We start from the raw sequence: 18,408 nt of genomic DNA on the forward strand, positions 1-18,408 counted from the left end.
TCATCCATCCTGAAGGCTGTTGTTTGAGCTTCTTGGTGAATTTAATCAGAAAGATGTGGAAAAGTGAGTTTCCATCACATGAACATACCGAGCCCATGTGAGCCTGTTAAAGACAAAAAAATTGTAAAAACACGACACGATCCGAACGAAACTTTTCAATGGTAAATCATATTTTGTTTCGTTACTGAAGTTAAAGCAATGAGATAAAGTCACATTTTTCCAATTAAAAAGTCGAAATCATGAGAAAGTTCTTGAGGACATCAGGGTGTTGGAAGATTCCCGATCACACGGCTGGATAGAGAAGATATTAACAGACAAAGAGTTTGGAAATGGATGTTTCCGGAGAGTTTAGCTGCTGTTAGCCATCAGTGTCCATCAGCCTCAGGCTAGACAGACATGGCCGGATCTTCCTGCATTCTGGATTCTCAATGATGCAGGAGGGGAAAAAAATATCTGTGAGCTCAAAACCCAAATTTGTGACTGCTTGAAAGATGAATTATGACTTAAAGTGATACTTAAGTCAAAAAGTGTACATTTTTAATCATCATGGCCTTGACGATAAAAAATTCTATTAATTCATTCATTCGTGATGACTTGAAGCCATGTTTTTTGGATTTTTTTTTTTTTAATCTTATTGGCAGAAATGACCTTCCATAGCTCTGAAAAAAAATCAATACGCGGGCTCACGTCCATCTTCAAAATCTCAGAGACGCTTGCCAAGAATAAAAGCCCACAGAAAAATGAGGCACTTTTCCTGCTTACTGTCCTGAAACAGCGAGTTAAAGTTCAGCAACATTTTTGGTCCTTTGAAACTTCAACAGGCAACATTTTGAATTTAGATCTCATCGAGGAGCAGCAGGTAACTGACCAATGGATGACGTGCATATTCACAGCGGAGGTAATGTATTGGTAAGAAGGCCCGAGAGAAAAACGTGTATCAATGCTCCTGTGGGGAACGGACTCTTGTTTTAAGACTGAAAGATCTGAATAATCATCTCCTGGTTCATCCTTCCAACTCATCATTCACTCGTCTGATGCGTGCTTGAGTCTCCCTCCCTGGCGATGTTTCCCCATCTTCTCGCTGTCTTTGCTTCACACTCATTCGTCATGTTTTGCGGCGACAGCCTGACGCCGGATGTTGCGTGCAGTCAGCCCCCACCCTCCGATAAAAAGAGGAAGTTTTCAAATCAAGATGTCCTCATGCCATCGCCCTGCGCTCGACAGGAAGGTTGTAATCACCCATCTGATATGATGCAGATGTGAAAACCGGGGCCTGCTCGTGGTTTGATACCTTTTTGGTTATTGATGCTGAGCATTCAACCGATGAACAACAGATTGGAAGAAACTGAACTAAACAAGGGGGTGGCTGCGGGGTTACAAGAGAATTCCAGTTGTGATCCATAGTGTCAGAGGTTTATTGTTTTTTTGATTGCAAGATTCAACACAACAAACAAGCGTGTCAGGGTGGAGGTACAGGAACTGTGAGAGGTGAATGTTCCCGCAGCAGCAGCAGCAGCACAGATCTGTCCGATGCTGCTGCTGCGGTTTTGGCTTCAAACCAGTCGGAGCAATAAATCCGCTCGGCTTCTCCCTGCAAACTTGCTATTTACCTAATAACAATTATTTCACAGTATGAGGCGGGAAAACGGGAACACCCATATGGTCTCACCCCAGTTTATTCACTTGTGTAAATGATCCAAAACAGGAGAAACAGTTGCGGGGAGGAAGCGCCTCTCTTGAGAGGGAGAGGAAAGCAGGCCAGAGTTTAGCCGAGACATTGAGTGATGTGGTCACAGCTGAAAAAGAAGAGCAGGTCTTTGGTTCCCACCTGCTGCAAACATTTGAAAACACCACATTTGTGTACTGTACAGAAATGATGTGTCTTTTAAATGGCGGTGACTAACGAGTGGCAAAACCGGCCTGCAAACGCCATCCCAGTGATGACGTCGCGTCTCAGCTGCTTCACGGCACTGCCTTTTACTTCTGATGTTTTTGTTGCAGCTCCGCGGTGACTGACCTCTCCGTCAAGGTCTGACTCGGAGCACTTAACTTTCTATCATCAGCCGTGTCGGCGTGCAGCGTGTCCTCCCAGCTGTTACCAGTCCAAAAACAGCGTGACTGCTGCAGAACCATCCGACCCAGGAGTTGCATCCTTCCCCACAGGAGGCAAGAGCCAGATGTTTTTGAGGGTGTTTCTGTGAAAGGGGCACAAAAAGACAACACACCGCGGAGGACGACTCGGTGACAGTCCAGGAAAACAAAGGACATAAAATGTTGTTGTGGTTGTGGTGAAGAAAAAAAAAAAGCGTTGATCAAATTAGTGTCACATGAAGCGGAACAAAAAAGTCAGGTTGCAGTGAGTGATGCAGACTGAGGCTGGCAGCTCCTAAATGACAGATTCCTCCCAGCCCCGCCGAGTCCGCTTAGCAACCAACAAAACCAGACTCCATTCAAATTCTGCACACACTCTCACGGGCTCTTATGGCGAACCATCAGACACTCGGGTCATCCTTTCAACAGAGCGACTGGAGGACAGGCCGACACAGCCAGAGCCTTCCTCTGTCATACGTGACCTGAGCATGAGAGCAGGGATGCTGTGACCTCTGACCCCTTAACCCCCTATGATGCAGATGTCAATGCCACACAGAACGTCTGTGTTATATTTGATGTCTTTGCCAGGACAGGCACACTTCTTGTTTGACTGAATCTAAAAAGGAACTCCATCGGCCCCCACCAGACGCCTCCACCCCTCGTAGGCTCCTCGTGAGACTTTAAGAGTTACAAGTTCATCCCAGATGACACAGGAGCATCACTCAGGCGTCCCCCCGCACTGCTTGGTGAGAAGTAGTCGGACAGAACCTGACCTTATATTTATTTACCCGTTTAGTTTCAGCTCTTTTGTCCAGTTGGAAAATAATGAAAGTAAACAAGGTTAAACAAGGAAACATTCGCTGATCCGTCAGCGACAGACAAACTCTGGGTTCCCTTGTTAAGGGTACACCCCAATTGAGAGTAGAATTGACATCTTGAAGGTGTGGCCACCTTGTGATTGACAAGTGGCTACCCCTGTGGGGTTTTATTCAGGATCGAGGCTCCGCCCTCTTATGGGTGACATCTGTTGGCTACGTCCACGTCTTTGCACATCTGCCTATCCGACCCTACCAGAGGTGAAACTAACACACAGGCAAACCAAAGTGGCTGATGTTGCATCAGAGTGTGTGTGTGTGTGTGTGTGTGTGTGTGTGTGTGTGTGTGTGTCATTTATAAACAAATGTGTTTGTTTTTGGTGAGTGGGTGTGGCTTCTTTTCACACGAAGCTAAACAGAGGAAAACACCCATGAGCTCCGGAAACAGACACCAATGTTTGTATGTGTGTGTGTGTGTGTGTGTGTGTGTGTGTGTGTGTGTGTGTGTGTGTGTCTATACTCATGCGAATCAATTTACCACACAAGCATTTACAGATGACTAAAATCCTCCCCAAAACTGTTTACTAAAATGAAGCCTGAAGTGAATATTTGTACTAATGAGTTCATACTGTGTGTGTGTGTGTGTGTGTGTGTGTGTGTGTGTGTGCAGTCACAGCAGCAGCCCATTTTTTGAGCGGTGGAACCACCTGACAGATCGGTGTTGGCTGGTTTGTGGTTTCAGTCGAGCAGGTTGTGTTCCCAAGATCAGTGTGTGTTTTCACTCGCGGCTCTTTGGCAGGAAACCTCATCCTCTGCTTTTCTTCCTCCTCCTCCTCCTCTCTCTGTTCTGTCTTTTTAAATAAGCAACTGTATCCCTTCACTCTCTTCCCACTCCACTGTTCAGCCTGAGTTCGATCTCATCAGAAGCCAGCGCTTGAACTGATTTCATTCGTGCCTAATTGTCTTCAGAGCAGCTGAATCTGTTCAGACACACGGCCTCAAAATGGTCAAGAGGCAGTCTGTGGCAACACATTTCAATAAGAGCTTTTACTTTTCCTATTCATGTAGGAAATTCAAAATGGCACAGTTTACGAGGTGCCAGTGACACGCAAGATCCTGCTAGCTGCCGTGCTAAGAACAGGGGAAGTAGCCCCCGTAGCCCCGTTTACAACTCACAACTGAACAGCGTCTGTGTTGCGACGGAGCTCCTCCACCGTTCTGGCTGCCTCTTCCTCTGACGCCAGCTCAAAGGCCAAATAACCTGATCCCAGCTTTCCGTCCCTGTGTGTTTTCCACCGTGTTCAGACTGCAAGCCCAAATCTGATTGCTGGCGTATCCAGATTGGTTTTAGACAGTCTGAACTGCCACAAACCACGTTAAATCCGATTTTTGTTTATCTGATCTGAGATGGTTTGAAGCCTGATTCAAAGTATTTGTGTCTCTTGCAACCTGTTTCTCCATGAGATCGATCTGATTTGGCTGCAGTCTGAATGAAGACTGAGACACACACAGCAGCAACAACCAACGCCGCGTAAAAGGAGCTTTTGTGTAGGATTCAGAGAGCCTGTAGCGGTGAAAATCAAGAGGTGGGAGGCAAAATATCAATGCGCTTCTTCATATGGATGCATCGTGACACTGCGTGTCTCATTTTTGGCATCGGCGAGCTGCAGTTGTTACTTTGCTCCGTTTACTCTCCAGACACTGAGAACAAGAAGTCTGACTGGATGGACAAGACTGACAGAATTGTTTTTATTCATGTCTTGGCTGAATGTTTCATGACATTTTGGGTTATTTTTACGATGTACAACCGCAATTTGTAACTGTCTTTACTGAAACTGGGCTCCGAGTGTCCTGGAGGCCGTTCGTGGGATCAGTTCAAGGTCGGTTTTTCCGTTTTTGCAGGATTTGTTGACAGTTACAAAACTCAACCAAATCATCGGATGTGTCCTGCACTTTTCCATGCAGGCATCACATCCTTTCTACGGAGACAAGGACACTGTGATGACATCACCTGACATTTTTTTGCTGCTTGATGACATTCAGTTTAGTCAGCTCACATGTCCCCCCCCCCCCCCGGCCCCCCTTCCTCCCTCTCCGCCCTCCTGCTGGAGACGTTCCAGGTTGATCCAGACAAGTCCCTGGATCTCAGCAGCTGATCTCAGCAGCATCATTTGTAGCTCCAGCGCTTCGTCACATCATTTCCAGTCCTGTGAGCAGCGTCCAGCTTCGTTCCACGCCGACAACAAACGCACCTCACCAACACTCCCCCCCCCCCCCCATCCAAGGCTACAGGACTTCCTCCTAAACACATTCAAGCCGCTTTAACTTATAATAACAATATGTTTATTCATGTAAACATGGCGGTTATATTGGCAACAGCACACAAACACCTTCACATTCCGTAAGTTAAAATAGCTTCATAGATACAAAAAGAGAGATGGAGAGGGAGGTGGAAAAGGAGGAGGTGGGGAGGTCACTTTGTCCAGCACAGAGGCATCGAGGAGGGCTCGCTGTCGTCAGTCCAACACGGAGCCCGGTTGAGCTGGAAGACCCTCCGCCTGCCGCCACAGCGCCGTGCGTAGCTGGAACCACGTCTGGAGGGAACAAAAGAGGGACAAACACACCCAAGGGAGGCGTTAAAAACAGGTCACAGAAAGCACACACACACGCACACCTGAAACAGGAGAGGGGTGAGGTAATGTGGCTCCAACAGTCACGACAGGAATATTCCTGGGAAGTGACACAGGTGAGCTTCTTACACCGTCAAGAGTCATCGCCGAGCGTGACTGCGACTGTCTTCCAACAGTCTGGGGCTCAAAGACTTGTCATTTTCTTTTCTTTCTCTACCAGCAAATGGTTGAAGTTTTTCCTTGAAAAAAAACAACAACAACCCAAACAATTCTCAAAGCAGTCAGCAGTTTATTTTCCTGAGATGCAGAAACGGATTGGTTGTAGCAGCGGTTTCACAGGACTGGGACGTGATCACCAGTGCGCAGACGCTGAAGTGCCTGGTGTTGTAGCCCTGACTTCATCATCACACTGCAGTCACATTCTTTGGCGCAAGTAAACGTGGTGGCTGACTCATCGGCACACAGTGACCTTGTGTGCGGGCAACCACCGCGGGCCGACGCGTGCGAGCAGTGAGCGCTCAGACGGCGGGAGGCGTTTCACCAGAGAGGCCGTGGGCGCAGCGGGTGACTGCCAGGGCCAACCTCCGAGCAGATGACGGCGGGGCTGCGACGTCAGCGTTTGCGCCGTCCACGTTGTCAAGGGATTCACAACAACGCTGACATCATCGCGATAACAGCGAGCGCGAACGAGGGGGTTCAGGCCCTGTAGTCGTCGAGCTTCAAAATCTAGTCCCTCCACACGTTTTCTGAAAGTTTGCCAGTTTCTCTTCCGGGTTTCGAATGGAATGAAGGTTTGCACTTTCTGCTCCTTTCTTGAAATTCAAAAGATCTTTTCTAATAGAATCACACACACACACACACACTTCCCCGAATCAGAACAATGACGGTGATTTTTCTACTCCTGCAGTTCTTCCTGTGGTATTTGTCCTATTGACAAGCAGGCTTTCATAACCTGCAGCACTGCGGCACCGAAAACAGATAAAACGCTGGGCGAAAGGAGCCTAAACGCGGCTGCACAGAGGCCGAGGCGCCTCGTTCGTGCTGTGAATGGGGAAACCTTTGTTAACAACCCACAACACTCACCGGGAAATGAAGTCGAGTCTTTTGATGAGGGGCCAGGTCCTAACCTCATCCTGCCTGGACCGGGCCCTCACACACAATGAGCAGAAACAGTCTCTTAAACACCTGCAGCGGTGGTTGGAACACACACACTGGGCCGCGCTAGCATGTGTGTGTCGAGAAAGAAAAACCACGTCAGGTTCGTACACCAACTCCACACGCAACAGGACCTTTGTGGTGCCATGATCGGCCCGCGATGGATGTCAGTGGATTTACGGCTGGTTTCCACAGACGCACACCTGGCTGTTAGCTTTGCAGCTCACCGTCCACAATTCATCCAAAACCAGCTGCAAATTTGTGTGGTTGCTGTTGTTTTTTTCTCAGTGTACTTGAGGCAAACATAAAGCTGAAAACAAACTAACAGGAGTTTGGAGGAGCTTCACAAACACATCGGCGATCGTTTCGGTTTCCGTGGAAAATTCAGGAGTTCTCATGTGGACACGAGGTCCTGAGGTTGGCGCTTTGAAGAGGAGACTGAATTATGCAGGCTTTACCAAGTGTCCACTTCCGTCACATCAATCAGAGCCAAGCTTTGGAACACGAAAGCTCAGCAGGGCGAGCGAGACGAAACCTTCCCGCGTTCACGGCAAATCTCTCTGTTTGTGTTGCTTCTGGTTGGTTTTTTTGTTCCCGCGAGGCGTTTCGCTCACCTGATACCGCAGCCCACGCATGCTTACGTAACTGACGTGAAGTCCACCAGCGGAGATGAACCTCAGCCCATGGGGCACCAGCAGCAGTTGGAGAAGCCTTCATGGCCACCAGCTGCAGAGCGCAGGCGCGCAACGAGGTGCATGGGAGGTTTTCTGTCGTTTGTCCCGCGGTGTTGAGACGTGCTGCCAGACTGCAGCGGGACAAGTCAGGAGGAACTGGTTCGTACACCCACGGTGACGAGCGCAAGGGTTACTGATTGATGGAATGTTCGTGGCGCACGAGGTTATCGGCACACGCACACGTGTTCCCCGCCAGGTGAGAGCAGGAGCAGAAATGTGACTCCGAGACAGGCTGTCAGGTCCTGTCGAGGAATAAAACCTGTCCAGGTCATCCCTAAACACGACCCTGATCTTTCCCTCTGCGAGCTGGGAAATAAGAAATAAGATCTGTCCATCAGAGGAATGCTTCTGGAGACAAAACCTCAGTTATCGGCGCCCTGACGCTTCACATCTGGCTCCTGATTGGACCGTTGAACACTTCCCAGTTGGCCAAAGACATTCTTTAGATAGAGGGGTGGTGGGAGTGGGAGCACGCAGGAAGGAAAGCGTTAGAATTCGAATGCCCTCCTATTTTGAATAATTCATTGAGCTCGTGCACTTCCATCCCCGACGGTAACGGCGGTCTTCTATCTTGACGCGATGCTTCACCCAAAGGTGTCTTTTCTTTCTAAAATGTTGGCCGTGAGATGTCTTGCATCCGTGAGGGGGCAAATCCTGCAGCTCTGCTCCCTCCGGCGTGAGCGCAGGCTGAGCTGGGGTCGCTCCTCCCAGCTGGTCCACTGACTCTGCAGGCAGATGAACTTGAGGGGAACTTCATCTAAATATTTAGCCTCTCGATATCTGGAATGTGTCTTCGCTGCATCAACAAGCCATTTGCATGCATCTTTCTGCTTTTCTCTCAGTGCACTGGGCTTTCGTCAGCAAGTAGAAAATAGGGATTGTGACTCTCAATGAAACTGAGAAGCAGCTGATAATTCTTGGTTTATTCCAAACTACGAGGGACTCCCACCAAGACCGCTCACGAGGCCGAGATGGACCTTTTACAGTGTGACCTTAAAAAGAAGAAGTTTATAGACGGATCACCATGAAGGATGTGCTCATTTTTTGTCTCACCAACAACCAGAAGCACAGAGACACTCAAACGAGGCTGGATGAGCCTGCCACGTCCCTCTGGTCGTAAAAGATGAAACTGACATCAGCGGAGTTGACAAATAATTCAGTGCAGAGCGACTAATTGTTTTAGTTCTCCATTAAAGATCCTGGTGCTGCCAAAAACACACTCAACCACATGAGCAGGTCGTAAACACGACGCCAGTGACGGAAACTCAATCTTCGTCTCTGAAGTCAACCTGAATGATGCATCATCACCAGGACGCCTCAGCAGAGACAAGCTGGAGCTGCTTGGGTGCCAATCGGCCGCAGCTCTCTGCTTGTTTGCACTCCTGTCAGGGATTATTTCATCAGACTGGAAACACTGACACAGATCTGAAGTCAGCGGAGTGCTGGCTCCTCTTGGACACCTCACAACGTCCCCTGTGCGCTCAGATTCACTTGCTGCCAACATCTTTCCCGCTGACCGTTACTTGAAATCCTGCTTGAAAGCCAAGTGTCGGTCCAATGTCTGTTAATGTCAATAAAACTGTGAAAGTGGCAGTGGACCTCGTTTACTTGAGTCCGAGGCGCTTCACTCCTCAGGCTGAAGGAGTGAACAAGACAGCAGCTCTGGAGGCTCGCGTTCACAACTGTCTGTCGGCGTGTAGGAGATTCTCTCTCAAAGAAAAGTCTTGAAACTTCCACGTCATTTTGTCCCGCAGGTGCAGTTTGACTGTTTCAGCAGTGTAACTCTTACAGTTGTTGGAGGAGGCACGCAGGAGGTGAAGGTCTCTCAGACTGAGATCTTGAGCCTCGGTGTTCAATTATTTCATCTAAAAGGATGCGTCAGGAGTGTTGAAGGAGGGAAGCTCTTTGGGGTCGAAAATGAAAATATGGTGAGGCTTCATAACAGCTGGCGTGTCAGAACAGAAGGAAATCACAATCAACGGGAATCGGGATCTTTACTTCACCAAACACCAGTAAGCGATCAAAGTAAGGTGAGCCCCAAAAACTGAACCAGATCTGGAAACTAGAGAATTTTCAACAAACTCACTTGCGTCTCCTGTACTGACAGTCCGCTCTCCGCGGCGATCAGCGTGAGCGACATCCCGTCCGGATACTTGCTGAATTTAAAGTTGTTCTCCAGGACTGTCATCTGGTACTCCGTCAGGTTCAGGCGCTCCATCGCTTTCGAAGTCATGTTACTGCTCATTCCTGCTGCTGCAGCCGGGCTCCGAGCTGCGACCTGCGGCGGGAGAGATGTGAGCTCAGCTGGGCGCGCCGGAGAGGGAGAGAGCTGCACTGACAGCTCAGTGCGTGTGTGTTTGTGTGTGTTTGACAGAGGCGAAGGCTAGTGTAGGGGTGTGTGAGTGTGTGTGGAGGCTTTACGACTGTCAACAGAGCCACATCCCACCAAGAGAGCACCGCCCCCAACTGGAGGAGGAACGCAAACATCCAGAATGACCGGCAGAGTTACTGTTAGTGCTGTAATAAATAAAATGTAAAGTAATAAAATAAGATCAAAGCAGAGTTCAGAGAGAGATTAATTTATAACCAGTAGGTCCCAATTCACCACTGTGCAATTAAAACTTGATATCAAATCATGACAGAACAGGTTTTTGTTAGTTTGTTTGCAGATAAACAATTCTGGACCTAATTGGGGGGCAAAGTAGGACATTCCCAAACACCAAGCATCAAGAATGGTGCTGCTATTGACACGTAGACGACTTGAAGAGCGACTGTTGCAAGAAATCATGGCCAGCTTTGAAAGAGGACGAGGATGATTGCCTCTGCTATGCTAACACTTACCATCTACTACCTTTCATTGTGCTAAGCTAACTAGCATGGGTCTCAGCTCCCTCAGTCAGCACAGGTGAGGGACGGGTCTCTATTGTCGTGTCTGTCTTAATTCTAGAATATTTCCTAAAAATGTAGGCTGTTCCTTTAAAGGTTCTACGGGCCAGCGTTTCATCTTTCACGGTCCCAACCAATAGGGGGCGGCGTTGCGTGAGACAGTTGGGGAGTCTATGCCATGGTAAGGAACAGTAAACACGGAGCTGATCCAAAGTCAGCCCACGCAGCAGGTACAACAGTGACTCAAGCCAGGAAGAGAGTTTGACGACGTTAAAATAAAAGTTCCCTCTTTTGCAGACGATTCTGTCTGCTCACCGCCACCGAAACGCAGAAAGCTTTTTCAGGCGCCTGCTGACACGACTCGAGAAATTCCTGCATTTCATTCCCAAACCCTCCCTAAATACAGAGATGCTGAAGAGGAATATTCACAAGGCTCACTTTGATCTGACAGATGCTGACTGGTTTGGAATTTTGCAGCTGCTGGAGCAGTGGATGAGGGCCTGATAACGCTCCCACATCCATTCGGACTATATTTGGATTTTTGGGAAAGCTTCACTGAAACGACTGAAAAGCCTGCTGGGGATCGATCCCATCGTGTGACTGGTGACACAGACAGCAGGCTCCGCGCGCAGAGTCCCTGTCCCTGAGTGTCTCCCTGCTCGTGTGTTGTCGTGCAGCAGCATTGCAGGGATCTTTGTTTATTGTGTAAATGTAATTTGAACCAGCCGGAGGGAATTACCATGCAATGCAAAGTTTTATGAAAATAAGGGGGAGCGGTCGGGATATCTGATAGCCAGCAGGTCCTCGGTCAAGATCAACTCTGGGAATGAAGACAGTTCTTCCCGTTTCTTTGAGTTTCGGGAGACGAAGGAGAAGAAGAAGAAGAAGAAGAAGAAGAAGAAGGCAGCAGGGCCCAGCAGACGACTTCTGCTTGATTTGCCCGTCAATTAAAGTGCGATTATTCTCTCGTGATCACGCGAGGAGGGAAGAGTTCATAATCAATATGGAACTCAAGCCACCGTCCACAGCGGTGATGAAACCTCACCCAGTGGTGATAAAGTTTATGAGCAGCAAAGCCAACGTTCGCTTCTGTGTAAAACGGAGCACAGAAGGTCCTGCCGGCTGAGGAGCGTTCAGGTCATGTTTGCTGATAAGTCGAGTGAATCCAGTCTGGTTTCACGACGTGATGAAGTTTACCTGGACGCCTCGTAAACCCCGGTGGCTTTGTGAATTATGTAAAGACAAGCAGACACGGTCACCGTTGCACAAGATACCAAAGGTTGGCCAGGATGTTCCACCTGACCGTTCAAAGCCAGCGGCCAGCCCTCCTCACACAACAGAGCACACGCTTCCTTTCACGCGTATTTCATATCAAACCTACGCGAGGAATAAGGTCGTCACACATGCGTTCTTTCTTCCGCTTCGATCTTTATTTCCCCCCAAAACTAGAAATAACAGAAAAGCTCACAAACATCCTCCAGCTACCGAAGTTGTGTCTGAAAAAGCTGAACTGGCTTGATGAGTGAACCGGCTGTTCCAAGGCTTCTAGGTGCGAGATAACGCCACCCGTTAGGAGCCGGAGTTACAGAAAGACCATGATAACAGTGAGTGTGTGCGCGAGTCCACAATGGATATGAGACCAGCATGAGTATAAATACCACAGGTCGCGACCCTTCCGTTCCAGGATAGCACAGTCATTGGTGAGGGTGGCGAGCCCGTATCTGTTTGTCCCACTTGTCAACGCCAGCTCTGTAAACTCTGGCTGATGATGTAATCATTTTTAAGGAGGAATTGCTGAGAAGGAAAATGTAAGAAGTGCTTTAGGACGATAAAGGTGGATCTGGTCAACCCACCAGCTGGTGACTAATCTGCCCCCAAACAGAACTGGTTCCTGGTGATGATTCTACACCCCTCCGTGCTTGGTGGTCCTGCTGTGGAGTGAATCTCCTTGTACCTTCGACATGAGCGATACAGTACGTTTGATTTGTTTCCCTCAGCCAGCACGAGGAGGAGGAACTGCTCGTCTTTAACTCGGGTCCTGCTGGGTGACACTTATCGACTGGACCACTGCTTCTTTCTAACTAACTGTTAAGATAAACCTGTAACACCCGAAACTGCAGATGAACACGAGTGGAGATAAGAAGCTCTGCTGAGGACGCTTTGTTCCCTCCGTCTTTATCTGCCTTTGTTGAAGCAGCGTGTTACTCACACGCGTGTTTATCGCGTTTTCATGACCTCACATTCTCATTCACAACAGCTTGTTTATTTCAAATGACTGACAAGCGTTGCGGTACGACACGACACAAACTTGTTCAAAGTAATAACTCATTATCAATGAAATTTCAATTTCCGTGACCTTTCCCCAAATTTCCTGGCTGTACTTATTTTTCCAGGACTCTTCCAGGGTTTTCATGACCGTGATGAAGCCGGTTCCTATCAGCTGTGTAACACATCTTAGTGAACACATCACCAGGACAACTCGGGATATTTATGTGTCTATGTACGGTCACCGATGGGGAACGGACGCTGTGCAGCGTTGGCTTCCTGAGGCTGTTAAATCACATGTGAAACAAAACCAACGCGCAGACAAACACGCTGGCTGTGTGGGTGGGACGACATGGTGACCTTTTAATTTTTAGATGAATGAATTCCCCGCCCTTCAAGAGTGCTGCGATGAATGGAACGTTTCTCTCTCTGGGTGAGAAGTGGCCAGAATATTCCCTCGGGATATGTTCCGGTAACGTAGCCGGGGGCCATGACGGTCTGAATCACGATGAGCGCTCCACGCATTCCTGCAGCCAGACATGGGATCATCCCCTCAGAGTGGAGGTGAGGCGACGCCACGCACGCAGGCACGCACTACACTATTGTTTCTACACATGATTCCAGGTGCGAGGGTTGAAGCCCAGACAGGAGCGCTCATCCCTGCTGCTCCTGGGATTCCTCACCCACACGTACAGCTGTCGACTGCTGAGTCAGAGGCGGATCTCGTGATGTCACACGGCTGATTAAAGGACACAAACAAGTTGGCAGGAGTCGATGCAACATCCCCGTGAGGATTTCCTCAGGAAAAAAAAAAAAAAGAAGCATGTGACCCAGATTGCTGTCAAAGCAAAAAGAGTTACACCTTCAGAATCAAGAAAAATGCAAAGGAATCGAGAGGTTCTTCTAGTGGGGGCTCATTGATTGTTTAACCTATAGAATGTCAGAAATACGTCAGTTACTGAATCTGAAGTCTGGAGGGGGACATCTCTGCAGCACCACAACGTTAGACCTTCATAATATTCTGTGTTTTATTTCAACTTCGACTGTCAAGATGTACAAAAACACTGAAGAAAAAAATCAAACTGCAAGATTAAAAGCGTTGTGACTGCACCTCCGCTAGCATCCGTAGGCCGGAGCTCCACTCCTCCATCACTGTGGCTTCTACTGAGTCAGCAAAGGCCCCTCCTCCGCCACAGGTTTCAGTCCTGAAGATGGATTCATCAGTTGATATTGATTAGTTTTGATTTGATGAACTTTGATAAAGCCTGTTTCATATAAAAATAGTGGAAACTGGCTCGGGACTGCGTTGGAGTGAGGACGGATCATAAATCACTGCAACGGGGCTGTGTAATAACTTAATAACATGATAGCTGTTTGAAACAGGGCTATTATATAAAAATTCCTCTCACTGTCAAGACCTTGAGCAACACCACACAAGGAGGATATTTAACCGCCAGTTTAACCACTCTGGAGAAAAAGGAAATAAATCCAAGTCTAACAGTGGATTTGGTGTAGAGCAGCGAGGGCTTCATCCCCGTGAGACAGTAAATCCATGAAGAATCTGATACGCACAGTCGGTTGCTATTAATAAATCTCCGGGTCTGCTGGGAAATGCGGGAAGCAGCGCGGTAGTCTCACAAGCCGCGTCCTCCGTCTTTACCTTTTAACCCTCATAATTCACAGAGCCTTGTTTTCATTGACGAGCCGAACCGCCGCCTGGAAGAGGGAGTTCATTATTAGCTGAGGTTCGTGGTCGACACATGGCTCTTACATAAGCCCAGGCCTCCTCAGCTCAACTCCCAGCTTCCCACCCACTCCCACTTCAAACAACAACATCTGGGTATGAAGAATCGGCTTCACGCTGACCTGGGAGAGGCCTGGGTACAACGGCCGAGCTCCTACGATGAAGCTGAGGACGCTGAAGGATGTTTTTAAATTGAACCCAGGAGAAGAAAACATCCTCTAATGAACTGACTGGTATTCTGTGGAGCGCGTCGAGAGCTGGGAGTCACACACGGGGAAGTCACAGGACTTCCGCGAGTTAAAATGGTGGGAATCAAGCAACACAAGTCCCTGCGAGGTCACATGGGTCACAGTTCAAGTCCTACGAGATTCTGATGCTCGTCTTTCAAAGGAAATGTAACAATATGTCTTCTGAATCAAACACAATCAAAGTGAAGTCGAAACAACAAACAAACAAAGCACAATTTCTGAATATTTCTACTTTCTAAGTGAGTTCATTTCCCAGTTTTTTTCCCGATAAATTCATACAAAATGATTGAGTTTAACAAACACAAGTGAATGCAGCATGTAAACGTGTTGCCACAGTTACCAGTTCCAAGCCCTGTTTAAGTCATCCACAGGTTTTAAAGTTTGCTTCATTGAAACACTGCACAGAGAGCGAGGAGAAGGATCTCTTCCCCAGGTGGGTTCCCCTTCAAAAAAACAAAACAAAAAAAGCCTTTACTGAGACACTGAGAAAGGTTTCATCGCCAAAACGGCTTGGAACACCGTGTCTGGTGGTATTCTTGGCGTGGTTAGCCCACTTCGGTGTAGGAACATGGAGACTGAGAGATCTCTATCGGGTTGCTTTGTGTTTGTTCTTCTGCGACACTCAGGAACGCCTTCATGGAGGAAGTGCTAAAGATGTTTCAAACAGCCAGGGAGGGAAGCCAAGACTTGACGGCAGGAACTTCCTGAGTCCGTTAGAGATCCAAGAGGAAGTTTTAAGTAGCTGTACATTGGGCAACAGAAGGGGAGAACCTGTTACGTAACTGGCTAGAAATACGTTCTACGTCGTCAGCCGTTGGGGGGCCTTGCGAGGTGTCTACTCTGGGGAAGGGGTTGGGACCGGACTGGAGCTGCAGGCCAAGCACAACAGTCCTGAGGAACAGAATGCACCACCGCCACCTTTTCACGGAAGAGTACTGAAGGAGCAGTGAGAAAGCTATTCACGGCTCGAACCAAAACACAGCAGTTAAACCCAGGGCTGTGTCGACTCCCGCTGCTTAGAAAAGCACCAGCTCCTTTGAGGTGATCTGACACCTGAGCCGAGCTCTGGGGACTGGATGAAATGCTGTCAGAACAGAAAACAAGCAAAGTTTAACTGGGACTTCACCGCCGTGTTCACACGTTCTAGCAGTTTCTGCGAGTTCTGAAAGAGAGCTCCTGAGACCGTAGGAGTCTTCAGTGGAACAATTACACACGTCAGTGAAACACGCATCCTGGAGCAGCTCGGGAATGAGTCTGTGGCGAACATGTCTGGCATCTGGAGATGAGAGCGCACGAATCATGATCCCAGAGAGCAGGAGAGGACTGATCACATGAGCAGACCGTCTGTCGCACGCTCCCAGATGTTAACTGTGCTGTGTTTTGGCGTGAAGGCAGCTGAAAAGAAGATGACACGCGTGTTTTCCAGTGACCTGGAGACGCTATCACAGAAGCACGCCGTTTTATGATGGCTCACAGCACAGTGACTCACTGGCAAGTTTCGTTGCCTCACAGCGAGAAAGTCCTGGGTTCTAGTCCCATCCGTCTGGGGTCCTCTCTGTGGGGAGTTTCCCTGTTCTTACCGTGTTTGCGGGGGTTCCCACCACCAAGTTTAACGCTCCTGTTGGTCTCACGGGGCTGAAGGAAGAAAAAAAATGAAGACACATGAAAAGCCAGGAACCTGCACACCGGTTTGCCATCCATCCACGGGACCCAGCCCACGTGCATCAGAACCCTGGCCTGCCTGCATGGAATGGGGGCCAAAATCAATGTGGTTCATTGCACCTGTGATGCCATGTCAAAATGGCTGCTGTGAGAAGGGCCTATCAATACCAAAAAGTGATTACATAGTGGTCATAAATTCCACTAGGATGTGATGTGTGTGTGTGTGTGTGTGTGTGTGTGTGTGTGTGTGTGTGTGTGTGTGTGTGTGTGTGCATGTGTGGGGGGGGGGTAATGCAAGATTTCAAGCGTTTAATCCGATGTTTTGTTTTGTTTTATTCTAAAAGAAAAAACAAGCAAAAGAGTTGTTCTACATGTGGTTGAGGTTGAGGATTCTGGCCCATCTGAGGAAGAATTCTCATTCTCATCTTCTCTTCCTCCTGACGAGAGGGAGGCGGGGGGCCAGTCGGCGGGGAGGGCGGTTGTGTGGTGCTGTCAAGCTGCAGGAAAGCTGAGCAAACAACAGCGTTTGTGTGTCACAAAGCGGCGCGCTGGTAAGGACACGTGATGAAAGCATTAGCGCTGCTTTGAGGGACAGGTGTTATGAAGGGACGACCAAAGGGTCCAGGCGATGACAACTCCTGGACAAGAGTGAAGACTAAATTTGATGCCACATTTGGATACTTTTAGTGCTCACTGGGGGAAGGGAGGACAAAAACAAGGCCCAGCAGGTCCTTATCTGGCCAGAACCTCAAATAGTTTCACTCAAAGACCACAAAAAGCTAGTTTTTTCCTCTATTTAGGCTGCTGCCTGTGACTATTTGAAGTACATCCGCTGCAACAATAGCCTATTGTTTTCTTACAGGAGGAGCACAGAAACTGTTTTAGAGTGAAGCCAAGACCTCTGCTCCCAGAGACTCTCCCACGGACAGCGGAGCGGCGTATCGCTGGCAGATAACCTCCGACTGGAGCTGCGTATGCGCCCAACAATCTCACTTAGAGTTCAGATGAAAGGAAAAAGAACCTCAATATCACCTCCCTGCCCTCTCAGATATCTTCAAGTATGCACAGTTGAAACAGCTAAAACTACAAATACTGCATCACCTCCGTGGTGTGGGTGTGTGTGTGTGTGTGTGTGTGTGTGTGTGTGGGTGGGTGTGCCAAAGTGCCCTTTGACCCCCTTCAATCTTTTCCGTTCATCATGGAATCTCAGCAGACGTTTGCTGAAAATCTGAAAGAATTCCTTCAAAGTGTTCCAGATATATTGTGTTGACAAGAACGGGACACAGAGACGACCCCACAAACACGCCATCTCTGCTTCTGTCAATCAAGCCTGAGCACAGCTAAAAAGGCCTGACCAAACACCACATACTCACGGAACACAAAGTCAAAAATAAGAAAGAGTTTCTTTTTTTTCTTTTTCTATTTTTTTACTGAAGGTTTATATGATATTGTAAATGACTGATTTTATGTTCAGGCTTGAATAATCCAGGAAGCACAGGTGAGGCCTGTGGGGTACAACAGAGCTACGAGTGGAAACTGTGACTGCGTGGTTGTGAGAACGTCAAAGAGGGTTTGTGCTAAGAGGGAAAGTTGGACCAGACAGAGGGGTGAGGGCTTGTGTGTGTGTGTGTGTGTGTGTGGGGGGGGGGGGGGGTAGCTGTTAGAGGTGGGTGTGTGAAGGGTTGGACCAGTCAGAACTGGAGTTTAAATATAGCCGAAAGAAAAGCAATCACTTGTTGTTTGTTGTGAGGAAACAGAGACTGAACGTGTAACTGATGGGTTTGAAATGCTGTGTGTGTGTATGTGGGGGGGGGGGGGGGGGGGGGACATGTGGTAACCCTCCACATCCACCAAAGGAGATTCCTTTTAGATTTGGGAGTTGGAAATAAATACCGGCCTGCTTCAGAAGGCCTGTTCCAACACTTCTCACCAACTGGATGTGGCCGCTACTCACACTCGGAGAAAGTGAAGCTTCTTGGGGTTTGTTTTGCCTTCTTTGGAGCTGGCAGCAAAAGCAGATAAAATAGTTGAGGTCCAGGGTGCAATTTTTCCATGAGAACAGCAGCAGCAGCAGCAGTCAGGCCATATGGGAGCCAGACATATTTACAAATGAACCAGAGAAGCCAGCGTAGCGAGGCGGATCACTCGCCGCTTGTGTGTTGTGTGTTTGCTACCCTC

At 48.4% G+C, this 18,408-nt stretch overlaps 1 protein-coding gene across 1 annotated transcript; it reads right to left on the reverse strand.

The window, feature by feature from the left end:
* Positions 1 to 5,160: 5,160 nt before the first annotated feature.
* Positions 5,161 to 9,816, reverse strand: hopx (HOP homeobox). The gene is made up of 2 exons (XM_086222305.1): positions 9,512 to 9,816; positions 5,161 to 5,500 (listed from the first exon to the last, which is right to left on the reverse strand). Exons 1-2 carry the CDS (start codon positions 9,668 to 9,670, stop codon positions 5,423 to 5,425), a joined length of 237 nt encoding a protein of 78 aa, XP_086078431.1. The 5' UTR covers positions 9,671 to 9,816; the 3' UTR covers positions 5,161 to 5,422.
* Between the last annotated feature and the right edge of the window lie 8,592 nt (positions 9,817 to 18,408).

This window comes from Aulostomus chinensis, chromosome 13 (genome assembly GCF_037954235.1).
Source record: "Aulostomus chinensis isolate RoL2024-O1b breed Wild chromosome 13, RoL_Achi_v1.0, whole genome shotgun sequence".
NCBI lineage: Eukaryota > Metazoa > Chordata > Actinopteri > Syngnathiformes > Aulostomidae > Aulostomus > Aulostomus chinensis.

Excerpts from the sequence above, each read along its gene's own strand:
- hopx (XM_086222305.1), bottom strand. The coding sequence starts at position 9,670 with ATGAGCAGTAACATGACTTCGAAAGCGATGGAGCGCCTGAACCTGACG. Across the intron at positions 5,501-9,511 it reads TGTCAGTACAGGAGACGCAA|ACGTGGTTCCAGCTACGCAC; the intron begins GTGAGTTTGTTG and ends TGTTCCCTCCAG.